Below are 23,530 nucleotides of genomic sequence, written 5' to 3'. Positions count from 1 at the left end.
CAGGATTTTTTTTTAAAGTTGGTTTGTTGTTGTTGTTTTTAATTTAGCAAACCTACCCAGCAATGTATAAATAGGACAATAAGAAAATGGCAAGTGATGACGAACTGGGGCTTATTAAAAGAATGCAAGGCTAACATCTAAAATAGCTGTTAACATGATCCTCAAAAAGAATAAAAAGAAAACGTGTACAAAATCTAACACCAAATCTTTTGTTTTGTTTCACTGCTTTATTTATTTGTGTGATATCGTGTTTCCCGTGGCCCAGGCTGGCTTTAGTCAAACTGACGTGGCCACAGATGACCTTGAACTCAAGATCTCCACATCCACTTCACAAGTACTAGGATCAAGTAACGCCTAAACTTAATAGTACGCTTTAATAAACAAGTATAAAAGACTTTCCTCAAACTAAAATAAACAGTATCCATTAAAAAAAACCTATAGACAATATCATACTTAGTAATCAAGGACTAAATGCTGTACTCTAAAGGTCAGGTGAAGAGTGTTTGTTCTCTTCACTGTTCTTTCTATTCCACTCTGCTCCAGAAGTCTAGCCAGAGCAACAAGACAGACACACACACACACACAAAGAGACAGACAGACAGGCACACACACACACACACACACACTACACACACATACACACAGCATCTACATTGGAAAGGGGAAAAACTGTCTTTATGGTGAAATGACATGGTAGTCTCTACAGAAGATCTAATAAATTCTATAGAAAGATTATTAGAGTATCACACTTAGGTCGTATGATGTAAAGGCCAACTAGATTCTACATGCCAAGTTAAATAAAACTTTTTTCCATATGAAACATAAGCTTAAAAATACTTTAAAATTTTTGCATTTGTTGAGACAGGTCCTCACTTTGTAGCCCACACTACCTTGAACTCACAATGTAGTTGATTGGCCTTGAACTCATACAATCTTGCCTCAGTTTCCCTTGGGAGATTATAGGGGACAATAGGCCTGGCAAATTGAAAATACTTTTATATTATAATAAAAGTATGTCAATTATTTCCAAATAAAATTATATTCATTATCATTCCAACCAAAACCAGACTTCTCTCCTAGAAACCGATAAGCTGTGAGACTTACATTAAATATGAAACGGCCCATATGGAAATGTCAGAGGACTTAAATTACCTGACTCAAGGCCTACTAAGTTATAACAGTTAAAACCACATGATATTAGCATGAAAATAAACAGGACAGGACAGAGACTAGAAATAAAGCGTAAATAGTCAACTGATTTTTGATCAAAGTTGAAAGTATTTTGTTGGAGAAAGAAGTCTTTAGTAAATGACAGCAAAACAAATGGAAACCTAATTGTAAAAATTATAAACTTCAAAACATATATGAGATTCCTAAATAAAATCAGAGCTTACATAAGCTTAATAAGCAAAACTACAAATTATAAAACTACTACTAAAAATCTAATTTGCAATTCCTGTAATTCTTAGCTCAATAAAGCTTTATCTGCAATGCAAAAAACAAAAACCAAAATCCTCAACAGAAAACTGTTAAAATTCAACTTACCAAAGTTAAGAACTTTTATACTGAAATAGTAAATAGAGAAAGCTAAAATTAAGGAGACAAGCCAGCCACAGCCTAAAAGGAAAACTGCACAAAGGTATGAATAAAACACTTCACTAAAGATGACCAGATGACAAACACATAGTAAGACCCCTGTGCCATGCCATCAAAACATCAGGAAAATGTGAAGCTAAAAGCTTACGCTAGCACTGCACACTCTAGCTGTTTCTTAAAAAGAAACATCCTGTGACTCTTTCACATCATTGCCAAGTATTTCTGAGGTTAATTCAGGCTGATTTGTGTAATTTTAGATGACATTTATTTTTTTTAATTTTTTATTAACTTATTCTTGTTACATCTCAGTGGTTATCCCATCCCTTGTATCCTCCCATTCTTCCCTCCCTCCCATTTTCCCCTTATTCCCCTCCCCTATGACTGTTCCTGAGGGGGATTTCCTCCCCCTGTGTATGCTCATAGGGTATCAAGTCTCTTCTTGGTAACCTGCTATCTTTCCTCTGAGTGCCACCAGGTCTCCCGCTCCAGGGGACATGGTCAAATGTGAGGCACCAGAGTAGGTGAGAAAGTCATATCCCACTCTCCACTCTACTGTAGAGAGTGTTCTGTCCATTGGCTAGATCTGGGTAGGGGTTTAAAGTTTACCATCTGTATTGTCCTTGGCTGGTGCCTTAGTTTGAGCAGGACCCCTGAGCCCAAATCTGCCTACCATAATGTTCTACTTGTAGGTTTCTAGGACCCTCTGGGTCCTTCTACTTTGCTATTCTCCCATGCTTCTCTCATCTAGAGTCCCAATAGGATGTCCTCCCCTCTGTCCCAGTTTCCTGGTAAGTGAAGGCTTTCATGGGACATGTCCCTTGGGCTAGTATGCAGTTATAAGTGAGTATATACCATTTGAGTCTTTTAGATGGCATTTAAATTGGTATAGTTTTCTAGTGTATGAGCAATGCCATCATTTTTAACTTCTTTTTCACTGTGCGTACTTCTAGTTGTTTTTTTCCATAATAAAGAATGCTGTAATGACATCAGAGTGCCACACACAAATAAGAATTTTTTTAAAAAAGGACAAATTATTCTTCATGTAACTATAGCAATTTTCCCTTCTCTCCTCTCTCTCTCTCTCCTCCCCCACCCCCCCCCCTCATTACTGAGTATTGAGCCTAGAGCCTCAAATGCTAGGCAAACACAGAGCTGCAGTCCCACCCCTCACTGTAATAATTTTCAAAGTCATTGGTAGTAAATGAAAATTCCCTTTACCTCACTTTGTTATCAACACATGACAACATTGTAATTCTTAATTTATGCCAACTTGAAAGATATTCTATTATAGGTAATTTATATTTTAAGATATATATGTATATTCTTTGTATATTAATTGACATTCAAAATGCATAAACAATATATATGCATACAAATACTAAGTTTTCTTTGGCTCTTAATTCCAGTATTTAAGAGCTATGGTTCTCCACCATAAAACTGTAACATCTCCCTGGGTCTTTATGGTGATTATTGAGTTATTTGAAGTGTTTAGATTAGTCAGCGGTGGGCAAAGCCTCACTGCTACTGCCCAAAGTAAGTGTCTATAGATGGAGCCTCTGGACTGGCTAAGCAGAAACCTACAACACAACAGGCTTGTACTCAGGCCCACACTACTACCAGCTGCAGCTTGGTCCTTGAGTAAACCTCTAGGACAATGAACATCTGCTAAATCCTTCAGCTACAGTCTCAGATACAGGTCAGCTCAGGATCAGTCATGGCAACCAATGGATTGTTTTTGGCACATCACTCCGGAGCGGAACAACATACATAATGTGTACAAAGACTTCATCTGCTAAAAGGAGGACAGGAACCTAAGCACACACGCTGTCCTTGGAACCGAATGACAGGCCTACCATGGTAAGAGGTAGCCGAGATAGAACTTAACAGGCTCTCTCTGAGTCCAGTGCCCACAGATGGAGTGTTTGTATATGCCCTAGCACAGGTGGAAACTACAGTCTGAATGGGCCAGATATATGAACCTCCAGACCCACAGAGATCTCAAGCTACAAACCCCATAGCACTGGGGCAGACCACAACAGTGGGCCTTTGTCCTATCCCTGTGCTGTACTCATTTTAATAGGCTATGAGCTCTGAGTAAGACCAAGTGCTATGATTTCTGTGACAGCAAAGACATATAATTTAATTTGGAGAAAGAAGACAGTGATGAATGCAGGTTAATTCTTTGGAGGTACACGGCTGTGGGGTGCCAGGCAGGAACTCTGCAGTGCTGAACACAGACTGTAGAAAAGGTTTTTGGTTCTACTCTGGCTCAGTAAACAGATGCAGAAACAGCATGACCTACCTTTCTACACAGCTCCTGCTATCTATGTTGTTCCTGGTGTCAGGCCAATGTCAGCTTTATAGGACGACTATGGATTTGTGACAGACTTGGGCTTGAGGCACTCTAGTAGTGAAATAACCACAGCTAGGGAACCTCAGAGTTGGGGGGAAAAAAACCAACCAAACAAACAAACAAACAAAAAACCCAAAAACTCTACATTTAGGGTGCCATCTAGTGCTAAACAGAGGTAGTAACCACGGTCTGAAGAGCACAGAAACCACAGGAAAGCTCTAAGAGAACTACTATTTGGGCTGCTAGGGTGCAACAAGGATGGGAATGCACAAAAAGTAGAATTCATAACTACAAAAACTCAGTATAACCAAGTTTCAAGGCTTAAATAAAAGAAGCTTCTGAAAGCAACAAGGAAACAAAAGGAACAAATAGCATGAAAGGGATCAATAGTATACACCTGTCTTTAAAGGTGAAATGTGGCTTCTTTTGTTCCCTCCCGGTATTATGTATTTGAGTCCTTCCCCCCCCCCCCCCTTTTAACACCATTCAGTCACTCAACTGGAGAGCTGCAGAAACTTTAATGGCCAAAAGAGACTGAGATGACATACTCACATGTTGAAGGCACTGAAAAACAAAACAACAACCAACAACCCAACAACTAAAAGCCTGGCACCCAGGAATACTGTACCTAGCAAAGCTAGCTTTGACAAATGAGGAGAGTTAAGACATTTCCAGACAAACCATTTCCACACAAATGTAAGAGAATATTTATCACTACCACATTTACCTTACAAACAAAAGAAAACAAACAAACTAAAAAAAAGCTTAAAGGGAGTTCTCCAAACTGGAACGATGGGATGTTAAGATGTAAACACCTTGAAGGTATAGATTTCTTTGATAAAAATGGACAACACAATGAATTCAGGAAGCCTCAATACTATAAGCATAGTACACAAAACATAACATTTTTATAAAATCTAAAAAACAAAAGCAGTAATAAGTACACTACAAGTGAAGTGGGACATTAAGAAATTCAAAATGTGGAAAGAAAGGAATGTAATCGAAAGGTTTTTTAAAATTATTCCTTTTTTTTTTTGCCCCTATTTTTACAAGCAATAGTTAAGTTGCTATCAGTTTAAAATAGCTTATTATAATTTAAAAAAATGTTTAAGTAACATCATAACTAAAAAACATAGACCTATTAATAGACACACCAAAATAATAAAGCATCAATATACACTAGTAGATAAAATCACTTAACCACTAAGAAAAACTCTAAGAGGGAATGGAAAAAAGGCAATGGTAAGACCTTACCAATCAATGATTATGCTAAATGTAGTGACATAGTGAGTTCTAGGCCAACCAGGGCTACAGAGTGAGACCATTTCAAAACAAAGAAAAATAAACATTTCTACATAAGTAAATCAAGAAATGAAAAAGTATACATTATAATGAGTGCTATAAAAAGACAAAGGACTACAGATTACTATGAATAAAAATACAGCAGCAAATTTGATAATTAGAAGAATTGGGTAAATTCCAGGACATACAGATTATCATGAAGAAACAGAAGACCTAAACAGATCAAGAGTGAGTAAGTAACAAGCAGGTATTAACAGTGGTGTGACTGGTATAGAAACAGCCAACTAGGTTCTAATGGAATCTGAAGGTTGTTCCACATGAGTGAGCTCATGCCTGGTACTGTGAACTTGGTCAAAGCCCCATGGCCAGGAAGGTCATAGACCCTAGCAGTGAACCTACTGCTCTGTCTGGCTAAACAGACATGTTACAAACTATTTTCTAAACAGTTACATTCATATACATAGACTAGTGTTGCCCTAGCATCATCACAGGAAGTTTCTTTTTGATCTGACAACAATGTTAGCACAAATTACAAAAAGATCATCTGTTCACTCAATGTGCAACAGAATGTTGCTACCCACTACCTACCTATAATCACAGATACAAATTAACTCAAAGTAGATTAAAGCCTTAAACGTAATCCCTAAAATTATGGAACTACAAAACTGAAAATATTTTATGACAGTGGAATGAAAGGATAAAAGCTTCTTGAATGAAAATCCAAAAGCAAAGGAAACAAAAGTAAAAGCAGACAAGATTACATTCAATAATCAAGCTTCTACACAGCAAAGGAAACAGCCAAGTATGAAAAACAACTTACAGAATAAGGAGAAAATATCTGCAATTATACAATCTAATAATTATAGGTTCATACGGAGAACATGTAAGGAACTCAACACAATGAAAACATGATCGTTATCATTAATTACCAAAAATACCAAATAAAACCACAGCAAGGTATCATCTTACTTTAGTTAGGAAGGCAAAAACACAATAAGTGACATATGCTGGTGAGGATATGGAGAAAAGAATTCTTCTACACTGTTGGTGGGAATGTAAATAGCCATTATGAAAAATGGTATAAAGGTCCCTCAAAAAGTTAAAAAGCATTAAACCCAGTAGTCCCCCCTACTGGGTATACAAAAAAAAAAAAAAAAAAAGAAAGAAAGAAATTTGCTTGTTGAAGAGGAACCTGCATTCCATTGTTTATTGCAACAATATTCACAACAGCCAAAACCAGAATCAATTTAAGTATCCATTAAATGATAAAGAAAATATGGTATATACAAAAACAAAGGAATACTTTTCAGCCATAACAAGACATGAAAATCATGTTGTCTGCACAATGGGGATGGAACCAGAAGACATGCTAAGTGAGCTAAGCTGCTCAGAACAATGAATGCTGTATGATCTTGCTCCTATGCTGAATTTCACAGGCGAGTACTATATGGTCCACAGCAGCTGAGAGAGCAGGAGGAGGTAGAGAGCAATGAGGAAAGGCTGGTGAATAGTACTGTTAAATTAGGAAAGAGAAATAATTTTGGTGTCTTTCTGCACCAGTAGAAATGATAACAAATTAACATACTTTTAAATGCTAGAATTGGATGTTTTTAACACAAAGAAATGATGAATGTTTGAGGATACATATGGTCATCCTGATTTGAATATTACTCAATGTACACTTTTATCAGAACTTCATACGGTATCTATAAGTACATACAATTTGTATAAACTATGCCAATTAAAAGTTAATATTAAAAACTTGGTCATAATTAGAAAGTACATTTATCTTTCTATAAATGAGACAAAACTTGAAATATACAACTGTTTCTTTAAAAAGTAATTATTATTCTTACCCTATGACATCTTTCAAAGGCTTGTTTTGTTTCCTGTAAAAGATTAACTACCACTTCTTGAGACAGGAAAGTTTCCCCATGCGTATCAATACTTGGCCCCAGTGGTAAGTTGGTACGTTGTCTAATCCTTTCTTTCAAATCTTGAATACTAGTATGCCATAAAGACAAATGAAAAAAGAAGTTTACTATATTTAGATTGTAACTGCAAATACTCTCAAATGTAGTGCATATCAACAAAAAGAAAAAAAACCCCAAAACCCCAAATGCACCAATAACTAAAAGAATGAAATTCTAATTACAAGCACTAGTTTTTAACGACTTTCATCATATAAAGGATAAATTCAGAATTCTCATCTTTGGTGTGTATGTGCACAAGTGTGTCTAGGTACATGTGCCTGTTTGCTCACAAACAAGTCAGCTGAGGATGTCAGGTGTCTTACTCCATCGTCCTTCACCTTATTCCTTTAAGCCACTGTCCCCCATTGCATCTGGAATGAGGCTGGCAGCCAGCAAACCCTAAGGATCCTCCTGTTTGCTCCTCCCATGCTCACACTATAGGTGTGTACACAGCCACAGCTGGCATTCTATGCAGGTGCTAAGGATTTGGACTCAGGTCCTTATGATTGAATAGCAAATTCTCTTACCCACTGAACTATGTCTCCTGCCTCAAAAGTCATAGTCTTTAAAGCCATTTGGTGGCTATAGAATTTCAACTCAAGAAGCTATTCTAAATAATAATAACTAAAAGGGAAGAAAACTTAAAAAGAAAACATAAAAATTTTAGTACTTTTTTTAAAACCACAACCATTTAAATATATTGCTTCACTATCTTAAACTAGATCAATTAAGTATAACTGAGCTTTTCTTAGTGACTAAAGATCCCCTGGAACATTTACTATGTAGATTATCTTTTGGTTAAACCATTTTTGCTCCTAGAACATATAGCTCAGGCTATTATAAACTCATTTCTAAAGTCTTATTGCTCTTTAGATTTTGTACATTTTAAGTAAATATTTGGATTTAGCATAAAACAACTCAAGAACTTTCCTTTTAAAATTGTACTGGATGTGTGTATGCACGCATGCAGGTGCACAAGAGGCAGAGGCAGCCTTCAGGAGTCCCTTGTCCTCCCATGGATTCTTGGAATGGAGCCTGGGTTATCAAGGCTCACACAGGAAGCACTTTCACCAGCTGAGCCATGTCATTAGCCTACGTTTTCACTCCTTTACTAATACCATTCAGATCTTACCTTTATTTATTATTATAACCTCTATTGAGAGTGGCCTGGGTGTGCAAGTGTGGACCCTATAGTCTGCAAGGCACCACAGAAGCTAGTCTTCCTCCCTAGATCTGCTGGGTCCCATTTGTGAATGATCTGGGCAACTAAATGTCAACAGCTTTACAAGTAAACTCTTTTCTTCTCATATGCAAGTTATCTCAGGCTTGAAAATGTAAACTACTTGCTCTTTTCTTGACATCTTCACTACGAATGATGAGATTCTTAGTTAATAAGTTAGAATAACTTACTCTGGGAAGGAACTGAAACTACAGAATTCTTTATTTGTTACTGGTTGTCCACCCGCCACCTCACCACCAAGATAGGGTTTCTCTGTGTAGCCTTGGTTGTCCTGGACTCACTTTGTAGACCTGACCTCAAACTCATAGAGAACTGCCTGCCTCTGCCTCTCCAAGTGCTGAGATTACAGGGGAGCACCACTGTGCCCAGCTCAGAATTCTTTATATTACTAATATTTTCTGTGTGTTATTTTGATTAAGAAGTATTTGATTTACAAAATAATCATGTTTTTAGGTCATTTCAGCATGTGATTCAAGATTAGGATTTGGTACATACAATATGAAAAGCTGTTCATGGAAAATCTTAATGACACTTAATATTTACTAAGTTTGCCCAAGCTCAATGTTTTCAACTTCTACCACTTAATTTTTAGAAACGTACCCTCCTGTGCCAATGGATCTCTTTTGGTGGTTTTTTGAATCATAATAGCGCTGTAGGATCATGGCACTTCTGCTTTTCAAATATCCAATCTCCACTTCAATATAGTTCTCCAGATAGGAAATGAAAATGGATTTGATAAGCTTAGACAAGAAAGTCTGCTTATCAGTACCTAAGTTAAACTCCATCAATTTGCTGGAGAGATTGGTGGTTCTTTTCATGGAAAAGAGAGAGAGAGATTAATACATATTTAGATATAGCAACATTAAAAATTCTATATATTTATTAAAAAGGCTTTCATGGTTTCTCTCAAACCATCAGTTCTTAAGTGTTGGGAGACTACAGAGGCTATAGAGAACGGCTTACAAAGTTATGTAGGAGACAATATTACAAATAACATAGAGTACTATAAGTAACATAGTTTTCAAAATTGTCATTAAGTGGTAGAGATGACCTAGGAAAAGAGGCTGTAAAGCAATGACCAACACAGAAACGACAAGAATGGAGAGCAGCCTAAAGCATGCTCTAACGCCTCCATCCACACAGAACCCAAATGTACGAAGATGTCTAGTGATTGTTCATGTCTGTCTTTGTCTGTAAACAGACCTGTACGTTTTTAATTCACACTGTTGAAGAGAGTGTTGCTGCTGTTACTAAGATGAACTTTCATCCAAAACAAAGGGACTGCAGATAAACGTAACTGTTCTAATTCTTGTTTTGTTTTGTTTTTGGAGACAGGGTTTCTCTGTGCAGCCTTGCCTGTGGCAGACTCACTTTGTAGACCAGGCTGGCCTCAAACTCACAGAGATCTGCCTGCTTCTGCCTCCCCAAGTGCTGGGAATAAAGGCGTGTGCCACCACTTCCCAGCCTAATTCTTAAAGTTAAAACAAACAAACCAAAACAAAAACCAACAACAAAAACTACCTCACAAATAAACAAAATTCTTTTTGTGTTTTTTCAAGGCACGGTTTCTTTGTATACAGCCTTGGCTGTCCTGGACTCACTTTGTAGACTAGGCTGACCTCGACCTCATAAAGATCTACCTGCCTCTGCCTCCCTGAGTGCTGGGATTACAGGTGTGTGCCACTGTACTACCAGAATCAAAATTCTTAAGCCAGTTTAATCAAGGGCTTTTGTCAGTACAGTAAGAATTCTACTCGTATGCAACTCCAATCTATTTAGGCAAGCACTTAATGCTAAAGGGACACTGCTATCTGCCAAAGTCCTTGAATACTTCCCATTCTCTATTTAAAAAAATAAAGAAGAGAAAATATGAAATGTATTGCTATTGTCTAATAATTAAAAATATACCTTAGCAAGGCATGGTCACTCATGCTGTGAAAGACTGGCATTCACAAGGAAGAGGCAGGTGGACCTCAATGAGTTTTGAGGTCAGCCTGGTCTACATAATGAGCTCCAGGCTAGCTACGTATTGTGAGAGCCTGTCTCCAAATAAGTAATGAAATAGAAATATACCTTGTATACAGATCATAGAGACTTTTAAGATACTGCTCAGCATCTGATTTCCTAGTTTCTTCTAACTGATCTTTCACAAAATTCTAAAAGAGAAAAGTAACATTCTGTTAAGCAAGTATTAAGTTGTATAACTTCTCAAGAACATTATGTTAAACAAAACAAACTTAAAAGCACAAATATCACGATCTCTCTTGTCTTTGAAGCCTATACTTAAGATTATATGAGTATGTTGTGTGTAAGACAAAAAACTAGAAAGAGATAGAGGAGGAAGGATCTTAGGAAGTGAGAGGCAGAGAAGGTAACAGAATGCACGTGACAGGAAAGCAGAGGCTTAGACGAGGCAACAAGCGACCATCGGGAGAAGAATGGGCACAAGGTGGGGTAGTGACAGAACAAAGGAGAATGGCACACACAATATGAAGATTCCATAATGAAACCCGTTTCTTGATATGCTAACCTAAAAACATTAATATAAAAAACCCTGTAGAGGGGCTGCAGAGCTAGCTCAGTGGCTGGTCCCAAGTTCAATTCCCAGCGCAGCACCGACATCAGGTGGCTCAAAGCCACCTGTAACTCCAGCTCCACAGGAAATCTAATACCTCTTGTTTCTGTGGGCACCTGCACTCATATGCATAAATACACACATACAACTAAAAATAATAAACATAAATTTAAAAAGTCGTAGGAAAACACAGGCATATATTGCCCTAAGAACTATTCAGTCCATGACTGTTTAAGGTTACCTGTAGTTTGACTTCAAACACATTCTGAATAAGTTTAGCCAGCACTGCTTCTGGATTACTAAAGATATCTCCAACTTGCTTATTTACTCGCTGACAGAGTATCGCTGCATCTTCAAATATATCATTTCTCAAGTAAGCACCCTAAATACCAGAGGAAGTTTGCATTGTTAAGATGTTATTATTAAATGGGTTCAAAATACAAATTAGTATAAAATAAAATTCAATAAAGTATCTGTATAGTTACCTCCTGGCACTGCTTTATATAAACATCAATACAATGGGAATAACCCTATAAAGAAGAAATAATGTTATCATTATCTGGTTCAACTATAATAACAATATCAACAAAAGTGTTATATGTAACTAAGCTATGTCCTGTATCCCAGTGAAAGATCAACAGTCATCAGACTTAAATAAAGTTAATGGTAGAGAACAATCAGGAACTTAACAAGGGCATCTTGTCCTATTTTCTATGATTAAATTATAGCAATTTTCAATGAGGTTTTTCTTTCCAGTTTAGATTCCAGGAAAATAGCTCCATAATCCACATATTTGTCTTCAGCACCCAACCCGAGATTTCCTAGGTCCCGATTCCTAGTCATAGTGCATCTAGTCTTTGATTCATATCTTCCACCAGATATTTACAGTCAAGTTTCTTACTTTTTACTTATTTATAATTTTTTTTAATTGAAAAAGATACATTTAAAAGGATGAAGGCAGATGATGTGATTTTTTTCCTCCAACTACTCTAAATTCCTTAATATAACATTAATATCACCATAAAATTCTTAATTACATTTAATAGCATTGATAAAAGTTATTCTATCATATAATTATACAATAGGAGAAATCAAGGGACAAAAAATATAAAATCTTGAGAAACTTGAAAACTGATCTTGAATTACAATCTTAACAGTTACCTTAAAATGTAGTAAAACTGCGGCTACTTCCCTCATCCTGGAGACCTCACCTCTTCTTTGGGCACTAGTAAACTCCTGAATCAGTTGCAATTCTAAGTCATGGTATTTACCTAAAGCCAGAAAATCATTCAGCTGTATCAAGGCAACCTAAGTATAAAACTTACATAGATGTTTCTAAATCTACAAATATTACAGAAAATTATAGTGTTTATGGGTATGTTTTCTTTTGGAAGAATTACCAAAACATGAAATTATAAACAATGACTCTAGCTCATACAATATACAAATTTATATTTCAAGACACAAAAATAGAAGCAGGTAAGAGTTGAGCTCCTCACAGTATAACAGCCATTTATAATTATTACTTAAACCAAAAGATGACTACATATTTAAATGAAAACAGGAGATGTCAATTCTGATAGCAAAAATATAGAAATATTTTTCTTTAATCTTTAATCTAAAGCTGTAGCAAGTAACTTCTAATGTGCATAACAATTGATTAAATATCAAATTTTATCCTGATAGTATGTGACCCATAATTTAATACCATACTCTCAAGGCTATTATAGTTCTTAATTACTACTTGAACCTTGGATTAATTTACAGTGATCAAAAATATTCTTAGGAAAATCAACTATCTATTTATCTTTATTCTGAGACTTAAAAATATGGTGGTTGGCTTTCTGTGAAATGGCTTACCAAACATCGAGCACAGGTGAAATGTGCTAAAATTACAGTGACTCTTTCCCCCCAGAAGCATGGATAGCTTAAAACACAACCCAAAGACTGATATAAGCCAGGTGTGGTGGCCCATACCCCTTATCCCACCAGCACTCAGGAGGCAGAGGCCCACAGATGTAGCTCTCTGTGAGTTCCAGGCCAGCAGAGTCTACAGAGTGAGTTCCAATATAGCCAGGAATATACAGTGAGGCCCTATCTCAAAACAAACAAACAAACAAAACAAAAAACAAAAGAAACAAATCCAAAAGCCAAACCATAAACATGTAAGGAGCCAAACAGCTAAGTAAGAAGTAAAATGCTCATGTCTTCACAATACAACAAAAGAATCCTTATTCTGAGGTGTGTAAATGAATGCAATCTCAAAAAATACAGTCAAGCTAAATACAAAGTCTAAAGTTACCTGCTCCCAATTATTTTAAAACCGAGAAAGACACATCAAAATATACACAAGGTACTAGAAGAATATCCTAGAAATTGGTTATTTTGAAAGAAGAGGACTCAAACTCTAGGATGAGATGAATCAATGGTATTGTTCCCACTTTCTCATCTGCTGGGTTTTTTTTTTTAATATGATTTTTTTTCCTTGTTTAAAAAAGTGCTAAATAGATAGTCTGTACTTACTTGCAATTTTGGATTTTACTTCTGAAAATCTGGAAAACAGAAAGTCAACAATGAGGTTATAACATATATAACATATGACAAAACAAAGAGGGAAGCTGCGTGCAGTGATGTCACAGGCACTTGTGTTATCTTTCTAACTTCTCTAAAATATAAAACATGAAAGCCAATGTTATTATATATATAAAAAAAGAAAAATTAGAGCTGTGGAAAAGAATACTGAAAGGAAACATGCCAGGTACTGAATTTAGGCAATTCAAATGAAATTTCTACCTCTCATTTAGGAAGCATGCACAGAATAATCAGCTCCTCTCTTAAAAGAAGAGGTGCACTGGCAGCACTAACAGCCTAGGCCATCTCCTTAACGGCTACTGTGAAGAACAATCACAATGTGAAGTTTTAAGCCATTTTTAAATACTAAGCATCAAGGGAAACTGACTTTGAGAGATCTTATATAATTGATCATTTGAAGAAAGGAGGAGATGATACAAACAGGTGAGGGAGAAAACACACATTTATAGCGCGATACATACATTTTGTAACAGAGTCAAGGTAGACAACAAAATGGTTATACTGATCTTTGTTAATACACTAGATCTAATTAGGATAGATACTGAACACTAAGGATTGGCAGAGACGCATGCCTAACATGGGGAGAGTCTGGGCTCACTCCCCCCAACAAACACCGCCACGTGAGGAATAGAGAAGATATAGGCAAGAATGGTAACAGTCTGGGGGAGAAAATCAGAATGGAAGGCAGGACAGAGGATGCAGCCAGTTAATAACATCCACCGAATCTTGATTTAAATATTTTATCACTTTAAGTAATAGTCCAGGGCTGGAGAGATAGTAAGAAGACTGGATGCTCTTCCAGAGGACCCAGGTTCAATTCCCAGCACCAACATGGAAGCTCACAACTATCTGCAACTCCAGTTCCAGGGAATCTGACACCCTCATATACATACAGGCAAAACACCAATACATATAAAATAAAAATAAATAAATTACTTTTATAAAAAAATAATGGTCCACTTTTGGGTGACTTGAAGAAAAGTATTAATGCTCATCTGTAGATGGTACACGGCTGAGAGTAAGATAAATATATCGGGGGGGGGGGTTATTAACTGTATGCTACGAAAAATAATAGTCAAGCTTTAAAGACAACAAAATATATCCACATTCTATCTACATCTGAACATTTCCAACTGTCAACATTAGAACACCATGCTGTCTATTATGCAGAAAGCTCTATTTCTTATTAAAGAGTCTGCCATTTGATGACTGGATCAGATCATGAAGAGCAATCTAGACAGAATTCTAGATAGAATCTAGTTAGTGATGGCCCCAGGACCTTGCATTAAATGGGTGTTCTTATCTTAAATTCTCTAGGATAGGTTCTACGGGTAGTCTAAACCTCCATACAATTATACACGTCTTAATTTTTTATGAAAACTATACAGGTTTCATCAGCTTTTCAAAGGCTATCAGAAGCCCACAATTTTAACCCTCGTCTATAGGAACGAGTTAAGGGTAGGGGAGAGGAGCTGAATAGCCAAGTGCAGCCTGGTTCTCAAAGCTCCAAATAGGAAAATGAAAGCGCTTCATCAATTTTGTTAAAAAAAAAAAAAAAAAAAAAAAGAAGTTACTTTAACATTATATTACGTTGTATCTTGTACAAATGAGGTGCTCAACAAATTCTTGCTGCCTTAATGAGCAACAAACAAAAATCAATTTCAGCCCATAAATTATATTTACAAGTAAGCTCTTGAGATATAAACTTGCCTATCAAAAGGTAACTCCTGGGCAATCAGATGCAGCTTCTGGATGACGTCTGCTGCTTCCTTTATCTATTAGAAATAAGTAAAAACCACAATTAAAAGAATTACTACACTTCAAAAGTTAACAGTATAGCTAAGAAGAGTAATACCTCCCTAAACAAAGCCATAACACCTGCCCCAAACAGTTTTGTTTAAAGCTTTGTGGGCACTATCATAACAACTCAAAACCCAAGCACCTATCTTCTTGGTATGTAAAATATTCTTCCCAAGAAAATCTGCAGTTCAATTTTACTGTGAACAAATTATAAATCCTTGTTTGTCAAAAGCAAATTGTAAATTTCTACTAAGTTTATGAGGTCAAACAGAATAGGCAAGATTTAAGAATATGCTGCTGCATGTATTAAGCTGAATAAAATAACAAAATGTACCTTAACTATATAAATTTATAACATGTACATAAAAACTCCAAAGATAACAGTTCAATTTAGTATACTGAATGAAATATAGTACAGAAATGTGCATATACTTTTGAGTATTCACTTTCTTTTTGTTGTTTTTCGAGACAGGGTTTCTCTATATTCACTTTCATGTTGAACAAAGGAACTTAGGCATGGTTTCTAAAATTCCTTAAATGTTGACATTTATGATCATTTTATGAAACAGTACAGGGAAGTCATATAGGGCCACTTCTATACATTGCAGTTTAGTACTTTTAGCACAATTTTAATAACTGCCTTTTTGATGACTCATACTCTTTCTTGTACATTAAAATAAGAATCATAACCATAAAAGGACTAGGAACACTAGAATAGACTTTTCTAAGAGCTTATGCGATCCATGGCAAGGGATAGTAGCATTACTGCTTCAGACCTCTCCTTGTCTGATTCAGCAGGTCACTTGTTTTCAGCTGTCACAGCTCTCTCTCTTTACCCTGACACATGTGAATATATATGTCACTGCAGTCTCACTAGCCCCTCTCCAACACCATGCAGTCTTATTAGCAAAGCCCATCATTTTTCCCATCAATATCCACCTCAGGACATAGCTAATCCCCAGCTGTGTTTTCTACAGGATTCTGTTTTTACTCCTTTTAGGAAACATACTGTTTGTAAGCTTTGCTTGATGTAGAAGTACCATAGTTCTGTTTTTAAAAAGCTGTTTTTATTGAATCCTCAGAGCTAATTGTTTGGTAAGAATTGTCTAAAATACATATAATAGCCCGTAAGGCTATAGTATCACTTAAAATATACATTAATAAATACAAAAGGTACCAGAAGAACGCCTAATAAACTGCTTGCATTTGAACAGTTTAAAACAGTTCACAACATTCATCAGGCCTTATACATAAAAGGCACTTATCTACTACACTTCTATTGTTGTTGTTGTTGTTTTGAGACAGGGTTGCCTGTGTAGCCTTGGCTGTCCTGGACTCCCTTTGTAGACCAGGCTGGCATTGAACTCAGTGATGCACCTGCCTCTGCCTCACAAGTGCTGGGATTAAAGGTGTGTGCCACCACACCCAGCTAATCTACTACTCTTAAAAAAATAAAGGTATAGCTTAGTTTATAGAGTGCTTGCCTAGCATGCACATGCCCTGAGTTCTAACCCCAGTATCTTGTTAGCAACCAGTGTGGTGATACACACATGTACCCAGCTCTTAGGAGACAAAGGAAGATCAAAAATTCAAAATCATCTTTGGCTATGTAGAGAGTTTGAGGATGGCTTGCCTTACATGAGAACTTGTCTTAAGAAAGAGAAGCAAAGTTAAAAAAAAAAAAAAGTAAGGAAAAATACATATATGTAAAGATAGAAATAAACATAAAACAGATTTTTTGGGAACAAAAACTGTAATATTCCTAAAAGACTGCAAACTTTGCTTAATGTATGTAGTAAGAATAAGAGTCTTCTTTTTAAACCACTCAGACACACACATGCAAAGGGGAGATAAGAAGAAAGAGTACTACGAAGTGTTTGCCATTTTATCTCATTCTAGTTCCTCTACAGTCACATCTCCCTAGAACTATGTGGGTGACTTTCCTTTTTTTCCCCACTGGGAAAGTGGCTGGCAAAAATCCTGAAACTAATATAGCCAGAACTGTATTTGATAAGTGTCAATCTAACATCACAGATGAATTAATATCTTACTTATGTATTTAACTTTAAGTGTATGACTTTTGCCTGTATGTATGTATGCATGTGTACTATATGTTTGCTTGGTGCCCAAAGAGATCAGAAAAAGGTGTTGGATTTCCCTAGAATTGGAATAAAAATGGCTGTAAGCCACCCACGTGGATGCTGAGAATGAACCTATATGTCTTCTACAAAGAGAAGTGCTCTCTCCCCCACTAAGACAGTTCTTAAGACCCCATATATGCATAGGGCTAGCTGCTAGAGTTCCAAGCCAAAAAAAATGATGACTCTTAATTATTAAACAGTAACAAAGTGACAAGAACCAAACAAGGCAAGTGGGAAAAGCACAATAAAGTATGCAAAGCACAGGAGAAAAAAACAACACCCCCAAAACAAACAAACAAACAAACAAACAAACACACAGCCAGGGATACAAATGAAAATGAAGCAAAGGAGAAAAACTAACTTAAATACTGTGAGTCTCCAATTACAGATGTCTTAGTAATCAAGAAAGTTATTAACAATATAAAGATTATTTTCTTTCAACTAAAACCTTAAGGAATTAAAAGACAACACTAACATAAAAAACAATGCAATTAGTTGAGGGTAATTTAAAAACTTAAAGTGTAAACAGTAAAAATCATGTTTTAAAAAAAAATTTATAGCTATGCCTGTCTTCCTAAGATTCTAAATTAGTATGCAGAACTTCAAAAGGAACATAGCAATAAAACGACTCTGAATGATTTCTGCTATATCCATGGATCAGCACCTCACTCAGCCATCATCAGAGACACTTCCTCCTGCACTAGATGGAAACTAACACCCACAAGTGGACACTGCAGAGAATGAGAGACCTTGGAGAACTCAGTCATTAATGGGATGTCTCCATCATTTCTCTCCCCTCAAGGCTCAGGGAACCCTGCAGAAGACGCAGAAAGATTTTAAGAGCCAGAAGGAATCAATGACACCAAGGAAACATGGCCTTCTAAACAAGGCAGGACTGATGCACATGGGAACTCACAGAAACTGTGACAGCACACAAGGCATACACAGGCCTGATGAGGTCCCAGTGCTGAGAGGGGAAGTGGACAAAAGCCCACGTCTTAACTCAGAAGCTATCTCCAATTAATAACTGGTCGCAAATGAAATATTAGCTTTCTCTAGCGGAGTCTTACTGGGTATACATACCATTCTTAAGGCCAGGCCCCATGACCAGCAGAAGATGCCAACATAAAATGAACTCAATGCCATTTTAGAGGTTCTTTGCCTCACAGTGCTTTGTAAGGGCTTTTGTTTCTTAACCTTATAGGTCCTATAAGTATATATATTATGGTTTTCAATTTTGCATTTTTATGGGATTTCTGTATCCATGAATGTGTTTTCTGAAGCTGGTTCTATTTTCTTTTGTTTGGTCTTATTTTTATTTTTACTATTAATAATTGCTACTGCTATTAGATAAAATAAAAATAATTATTAAATAGTTATTAAATAAAAATAATCATTATTACTATTTTGGACGCCTGCTTCTATCATAATGAATGAGAAAGAAAAGGAGTGCATTTGGGGGGCTGGGGAGTGCGAAGGATGTGGGAGGTGTTGGGGAGGAGAAGCCATAATCAGAATATATTGTATTAAAAACAGTATTTCCAAAACAAAACAAACACAGGCTAACATATTAGTTAAGATACTTGTATTTTGCTTAAAGCAAACAATCCAACAGTGATCTAAAGAATTGGTCTTACTATATCCAATATTTTTATATAAAACAGAATTTTTATGTTTTACATAGGTACTTTCATACCATATTTGTTAATATTTAGAAAAAGAGCTTTAAAGACAAGCAGTGGTGGCGCACGCCTTTAATTCCTGCACTTGGAAGGCAGAGGCAGGAGGATTGCTATGAGTTCGAGGCCAGCCTGGTCTACAAAGTTAGTCCAGGACAGCCAAGGATACACAGAGAAACCCTGTCTCAAAAAAAATAAGAAGAAAAAAAAAGCTTTAAAATTCTATACTATCCTGACATGAAATTTGCTGTTCAAGTCTCATATTCTTGTATATAAATCATATAAATATAAAACAATACTACCAGTATTGATCAAATCCTTAAACATCACACTTCCCTTGATGTTTATCAGGACTATTCTAAACTATTAATTCTTGAACCCTGTCTTTTCTTTAGAGGGATTATCTACAGACATGTAACCAGTTTTTATATCTAAAAATTATAAATCCTTTTGCTTTATAGAGCTCTACACAAAAACATGTTGCTTAATTCAGAGGAACCCCCCTGAAATATTTAGTTTTTAACATCTTATAATCTGAGGTACTACATAGTAAATGTAGAATAAATCAGTAAGATTGTTGTACTCAATATATGAGTGGGTGCGAACATATATGAGTCACAAGAGTATCCTTTTTTTCTCATACATTTTGATTTATCCTCCTGAAGAGAGAAAAACAAGCTAAGATGCCTTCTCAAAATTGTAGAACAACCAATACCATATACCTTTAGATGGAGATTAAGTGACTATGTTACAAAAAGAATAACATAACCAACTCAGAGTTTTCAATGATCATGATCTAAGATGCTTTATTTCTTTATAAGGAATCTTTATTCAAGTAAATAAAAACTAGGACATGAGGATTTCTTTATAGAAAGACATTTCAGCTCATTAACCCTTTCGATCTATCACCCAATAGTATACAACAATTAAAGACTATATAAATTTCATTAATAAAGTCAAAGGATGAGGAAATACTTAAAAATACAGTTATCTCAGCATTTATAAATAAATATTTTTGAAAATAGAAAGCAAACCAATTAAAATTTGGTTACTCCTTTTATTCTGTCAATGCTTACCTTTTCAGAATTTGTAAAAACGTCAGATTTCAATTCTCCATCTAGAAACTCATTGAAATATTTCATCAATTTCTGAGCTTCCACTGCACGTTGCCTAGGTGTGTTTACCCCTTCCAGCTGGTCTCCAAGGTGACACACTTTGGTAGCTACATAGCTAATGTGCTCATCTAGTTCTTGGAAATGCTGGAAGGCAACCTAGGGATTTGTGTACACAGAAAATAGAGAGAATTAAGTTTGTAAGTTAATACTTATCAAAGCTACACTACCAGCTCAGGGATTTAACGGTGGATCACCTGACTCTCATGAACAAGGCCCTAGGCCTTATCCCCACCACAGCAATAAATATAGACCAGCCCCGCCTCACCACCACTCCAACAACTCAAGCTTCCATGCCCTACCTCGTGAGACAGGTCTGTCTGAATCTGGAGCTTGCTGCCATTTCAGCCATCAAGCTCGAGGGCTGCTCCTGCCTCTGTTCTTGCTACCTCTTCACCTCATCCTCTAAAAACCCAGCTTTTTAGGAACTCAAATCCTCATGCCTGCACATTAAGCGCTTTACCCAAGAGCCACTTCCCCAGCTCCATGGGACTGGACTTTTAAAGAACACTCCTGCTAATAAACAGAAAATATTAGAAAAATGTATCAGAATTTAAAGGGTATTGATTTAAAAAATTAACGTTAAAAATACTTAAAAAGGAATTTTAAGCTGGGTGTAGTGATACATGCCTGCAATTTCAGTCACATTGGACACTGAGATAAGAAGACAATTGCAAATGAGTGGCCAGTGTGAGCCTCATATCAATACTGCCTTAATACTTGCTGCCAAAATGCCAGAGACAATAATACTTGTGATAAAATTGTTCTTTCCAAGTTTTGAAAACAGAATAGACTACAGCAGTTATTCTATTATATTACTTTCAGCAGTTTCTTTCCTTTGTCTTACAATACATGAAAACTGAATGCAATGAATTCTTTAGATTTGCCAATATCAGAACGATTGATAACGGCCAAAATTTCAATAGAAGACTTTTATACTGAAGGGGGAAAAGCTGAAACATGTATTAAGGACTTGTTTTGCATCAGATACCACTCTAAATATATCACTTATCAACTATACATAAAAAGAGAAAGCTAGCCGGGCAGTAGTGACACATGCCTTTAATCCCAGCACTTGGGAGGCAGAGGCAGGCAGATCGCTGTGAGTTCGAGGCCAGCCTGATCTACAAAGTTAGTCCAGGACAGCCAAAGCTACACAGAAAAACCCTGTCTTGAAAAACCATAAAAACAAAAACAAAAACACAAAGCTAGGAGATGTTAAATTGCTTGAGATTATATAATTAGCTTAGTGGTCAGGCTGCAATTCAAATTCAGGCAGACTGGCTCATTTATAAAATATTAATATTATTTTTTATTACTCAAAGCAAATCGGTATTAGAAATATACGGAAATTGTCACCATAATTATTCAAAAACAATTGTACTTAAATTATTGACTTCTTTAATCGATTACTTTACCACAGCCATGCATTCTTAAATAAAAGAATATAAGTGAAGTTTTAACAGAAATGAGCTTGCTAATTATAAAAAATTTGAAGAATAAACAACTCCCAAGAGTGAGCTAAGTTCAACAACATTCTTCAAACTACACTTAGAAAAGCCAAATTCCAAATTAAACCAAGCCAATGAGAGATTCAGACATGCAGGTGAAATCCAGGATCTAAGAGGTGCTAACAAGTCTGGCATGCACTGCCTGGGGGCCAGACTAGCAGTTTGTTTTTAACTGAAAAGTGGACTGAGGGAGAGAGCTCTACACCTGTGTTTTCAGTTACAGCAGAACTCACTGAGGCATACGCTATTAACTTTTATGAAACTACTCAAACCAAGTTTCTCTAGGGCAGTGGTTCTCAACCTGTGGGTGACAAATCCTTTAGGAGTTGCATATCAGATATCCTATATATCAGATATGTACTTTATGATTCATAACAGTAGCAATATTATAGTTATAAAGTATCAACAAAATAATTTTATGATTGGGGGTTAGCACAGCATAAGGAACTATATTAAAGGGTCACAGAATTAAGAAGGTTAAGAACCACTGATCTAGTGGATAACTTCATCCAGATCTGGTCTTATTTATGATTAAACAGAATTAAAAGACTACTTAAATATCCATTCTAATAAGGATTTTCTCAAAGTGCATGTCTATGAACTAGTCAGTTTTGTGAAAACTTATTCAACTAAGAAGTGAAGGTTTAGGGTCACACTGAAGCATCTACCACCCTAACCTGAAAAGGAGAGTGCTGTGATTCTAAACCCACCTAGTAGCATGCCAATGCCAACTGTAGACAATAACAATACATTAATACTTTATACTATAGGACCAGAGAGTTAGAATATAATATAATTTAACTTGACTCTTCAAAGGCCTAAAGCTAAAAAGAAATGAAGACACTATAACCTAAGAAAAATGAAAATATGTTATAGTCTAGTAATAAACTATGCATTCTTTAGCTAAATGTATACCTGATTGCTTTTCTGGAGCTCTTGTACCTTCTTAGCAAATTCCTTAGCTTCCTTCTGACACTGTTGTTCTAATTTCTCCACTTTCCTTTGAATCCTCTCGTCCATTATCTGTAGTTCTTGAATATGATTTACAAATTCTTCTAATAACCTAATAGAGGAAATCAATAATATAATCAATTTGCCCATTGTTAACCAAAAGGAACTGACCTTCTTTATGAAGGTCTTAGTAAGATTTCTTTGAGATAGGGACAAGCATATTAGTTTTCTTTACAGCATCTTGTTGCAATTTCTTCAATGTCATAATTTTCTTTTCACTTTGAACAGGTCACATGACTTTAAAAATACATAGCATTTGGAAATATAGCCAGTTGTTACTGAATTTGCAATGGATTATCTCTAAGGTAAATGAAAACCTCAACAAATCTCCAACAAATGAAAACCTCAACAAAGTAAAGCTTTATTTTACTTAAAATTCAAGAAGATAAATGTACAACAAAAAATTATGGATTTTAGTGACTTTGTTTTCCTGATTTACAGCTACTAAATTTAAAAGAATATAGTCAACTTTTTATTATTATTTGTTTGTTCAAAGTCAGGGTTTTGCTATGTATTCTAGGCTAACCCCCAACTCAGAGCCCTGCCTCAGCCTCTAGAGCATTGAGACTACAGGCCTACACTCCC

The 23,530-nt window shown here is 36.0% G+C and overlaps 1 protein-coding gene across 3 annotated transcripts in view; it reads right to left on the bottom strand.

Moving 5' to 3' along the window:
• The window catches only part of EXOC5 (exocyst complex component 5), a 49,737-nt gene that overhangs the window by 12,366 nt on the left and 13,841 nt on the right, over positions 1-23,530 (bottom strand). For all 3 annotated transcript variants that reach the window (XM_084767898.1, XM_084767899.1, XM_084767900.1), the window contains 10 exons: positions 22,850-22,997; positions 20,328-20,522; positions 15,342-15,406; positions 13,563-13,591; positions 12,201-12,310; positions 11,525-11,569; positions 11,281-11,421; positions 10,538-10,620; positions 9,065-9,274; positions 7,108-7,255 (listed from right to left, as the gene is read on the bottom strand). In XM_084767898.1, coding sequence (XP_084624024.1) covers positions 7,108-7,255; positions 9,065-9,274; positions 10,538-10,620; positions 11,281-11,421; positions 11,525-11,569; positions 12,201-12,310; positions 13,563-13,591; positions 15,342-15,406; positions 20,328-20,522; positions 22,850-22,997 — 1,174 coding nt within the window. The remainder of the gene's footprint in view (positions 1-7,107; positions 7,256-9,064; positions 9,275-10,537; positions 10,621-11,280; positions 11,422-11,524; positions 11,570-12,200; positions 12,311-13,562; positions 13,592-15,341; positions 15,407-20,327; positions 20,523-22,849; positions 22,998-23,530) is intronic.

Source organism: Acomys minous, assembly GCF_964271855.1.
Source record: "Acomys minous genome assembly, chromosome: 18".
NCBI classification, from domain to species: Eukaryota; Metazoa; Chordata; class Mammalia; order Rodentia; family Muridae; genus Acomys; species Acomys minous.
The sequence above is the reverse complement of the archived record's forward strand: the minus strand, read 5'-3'. Positions and strand labels throughout refer to the sequence as shown.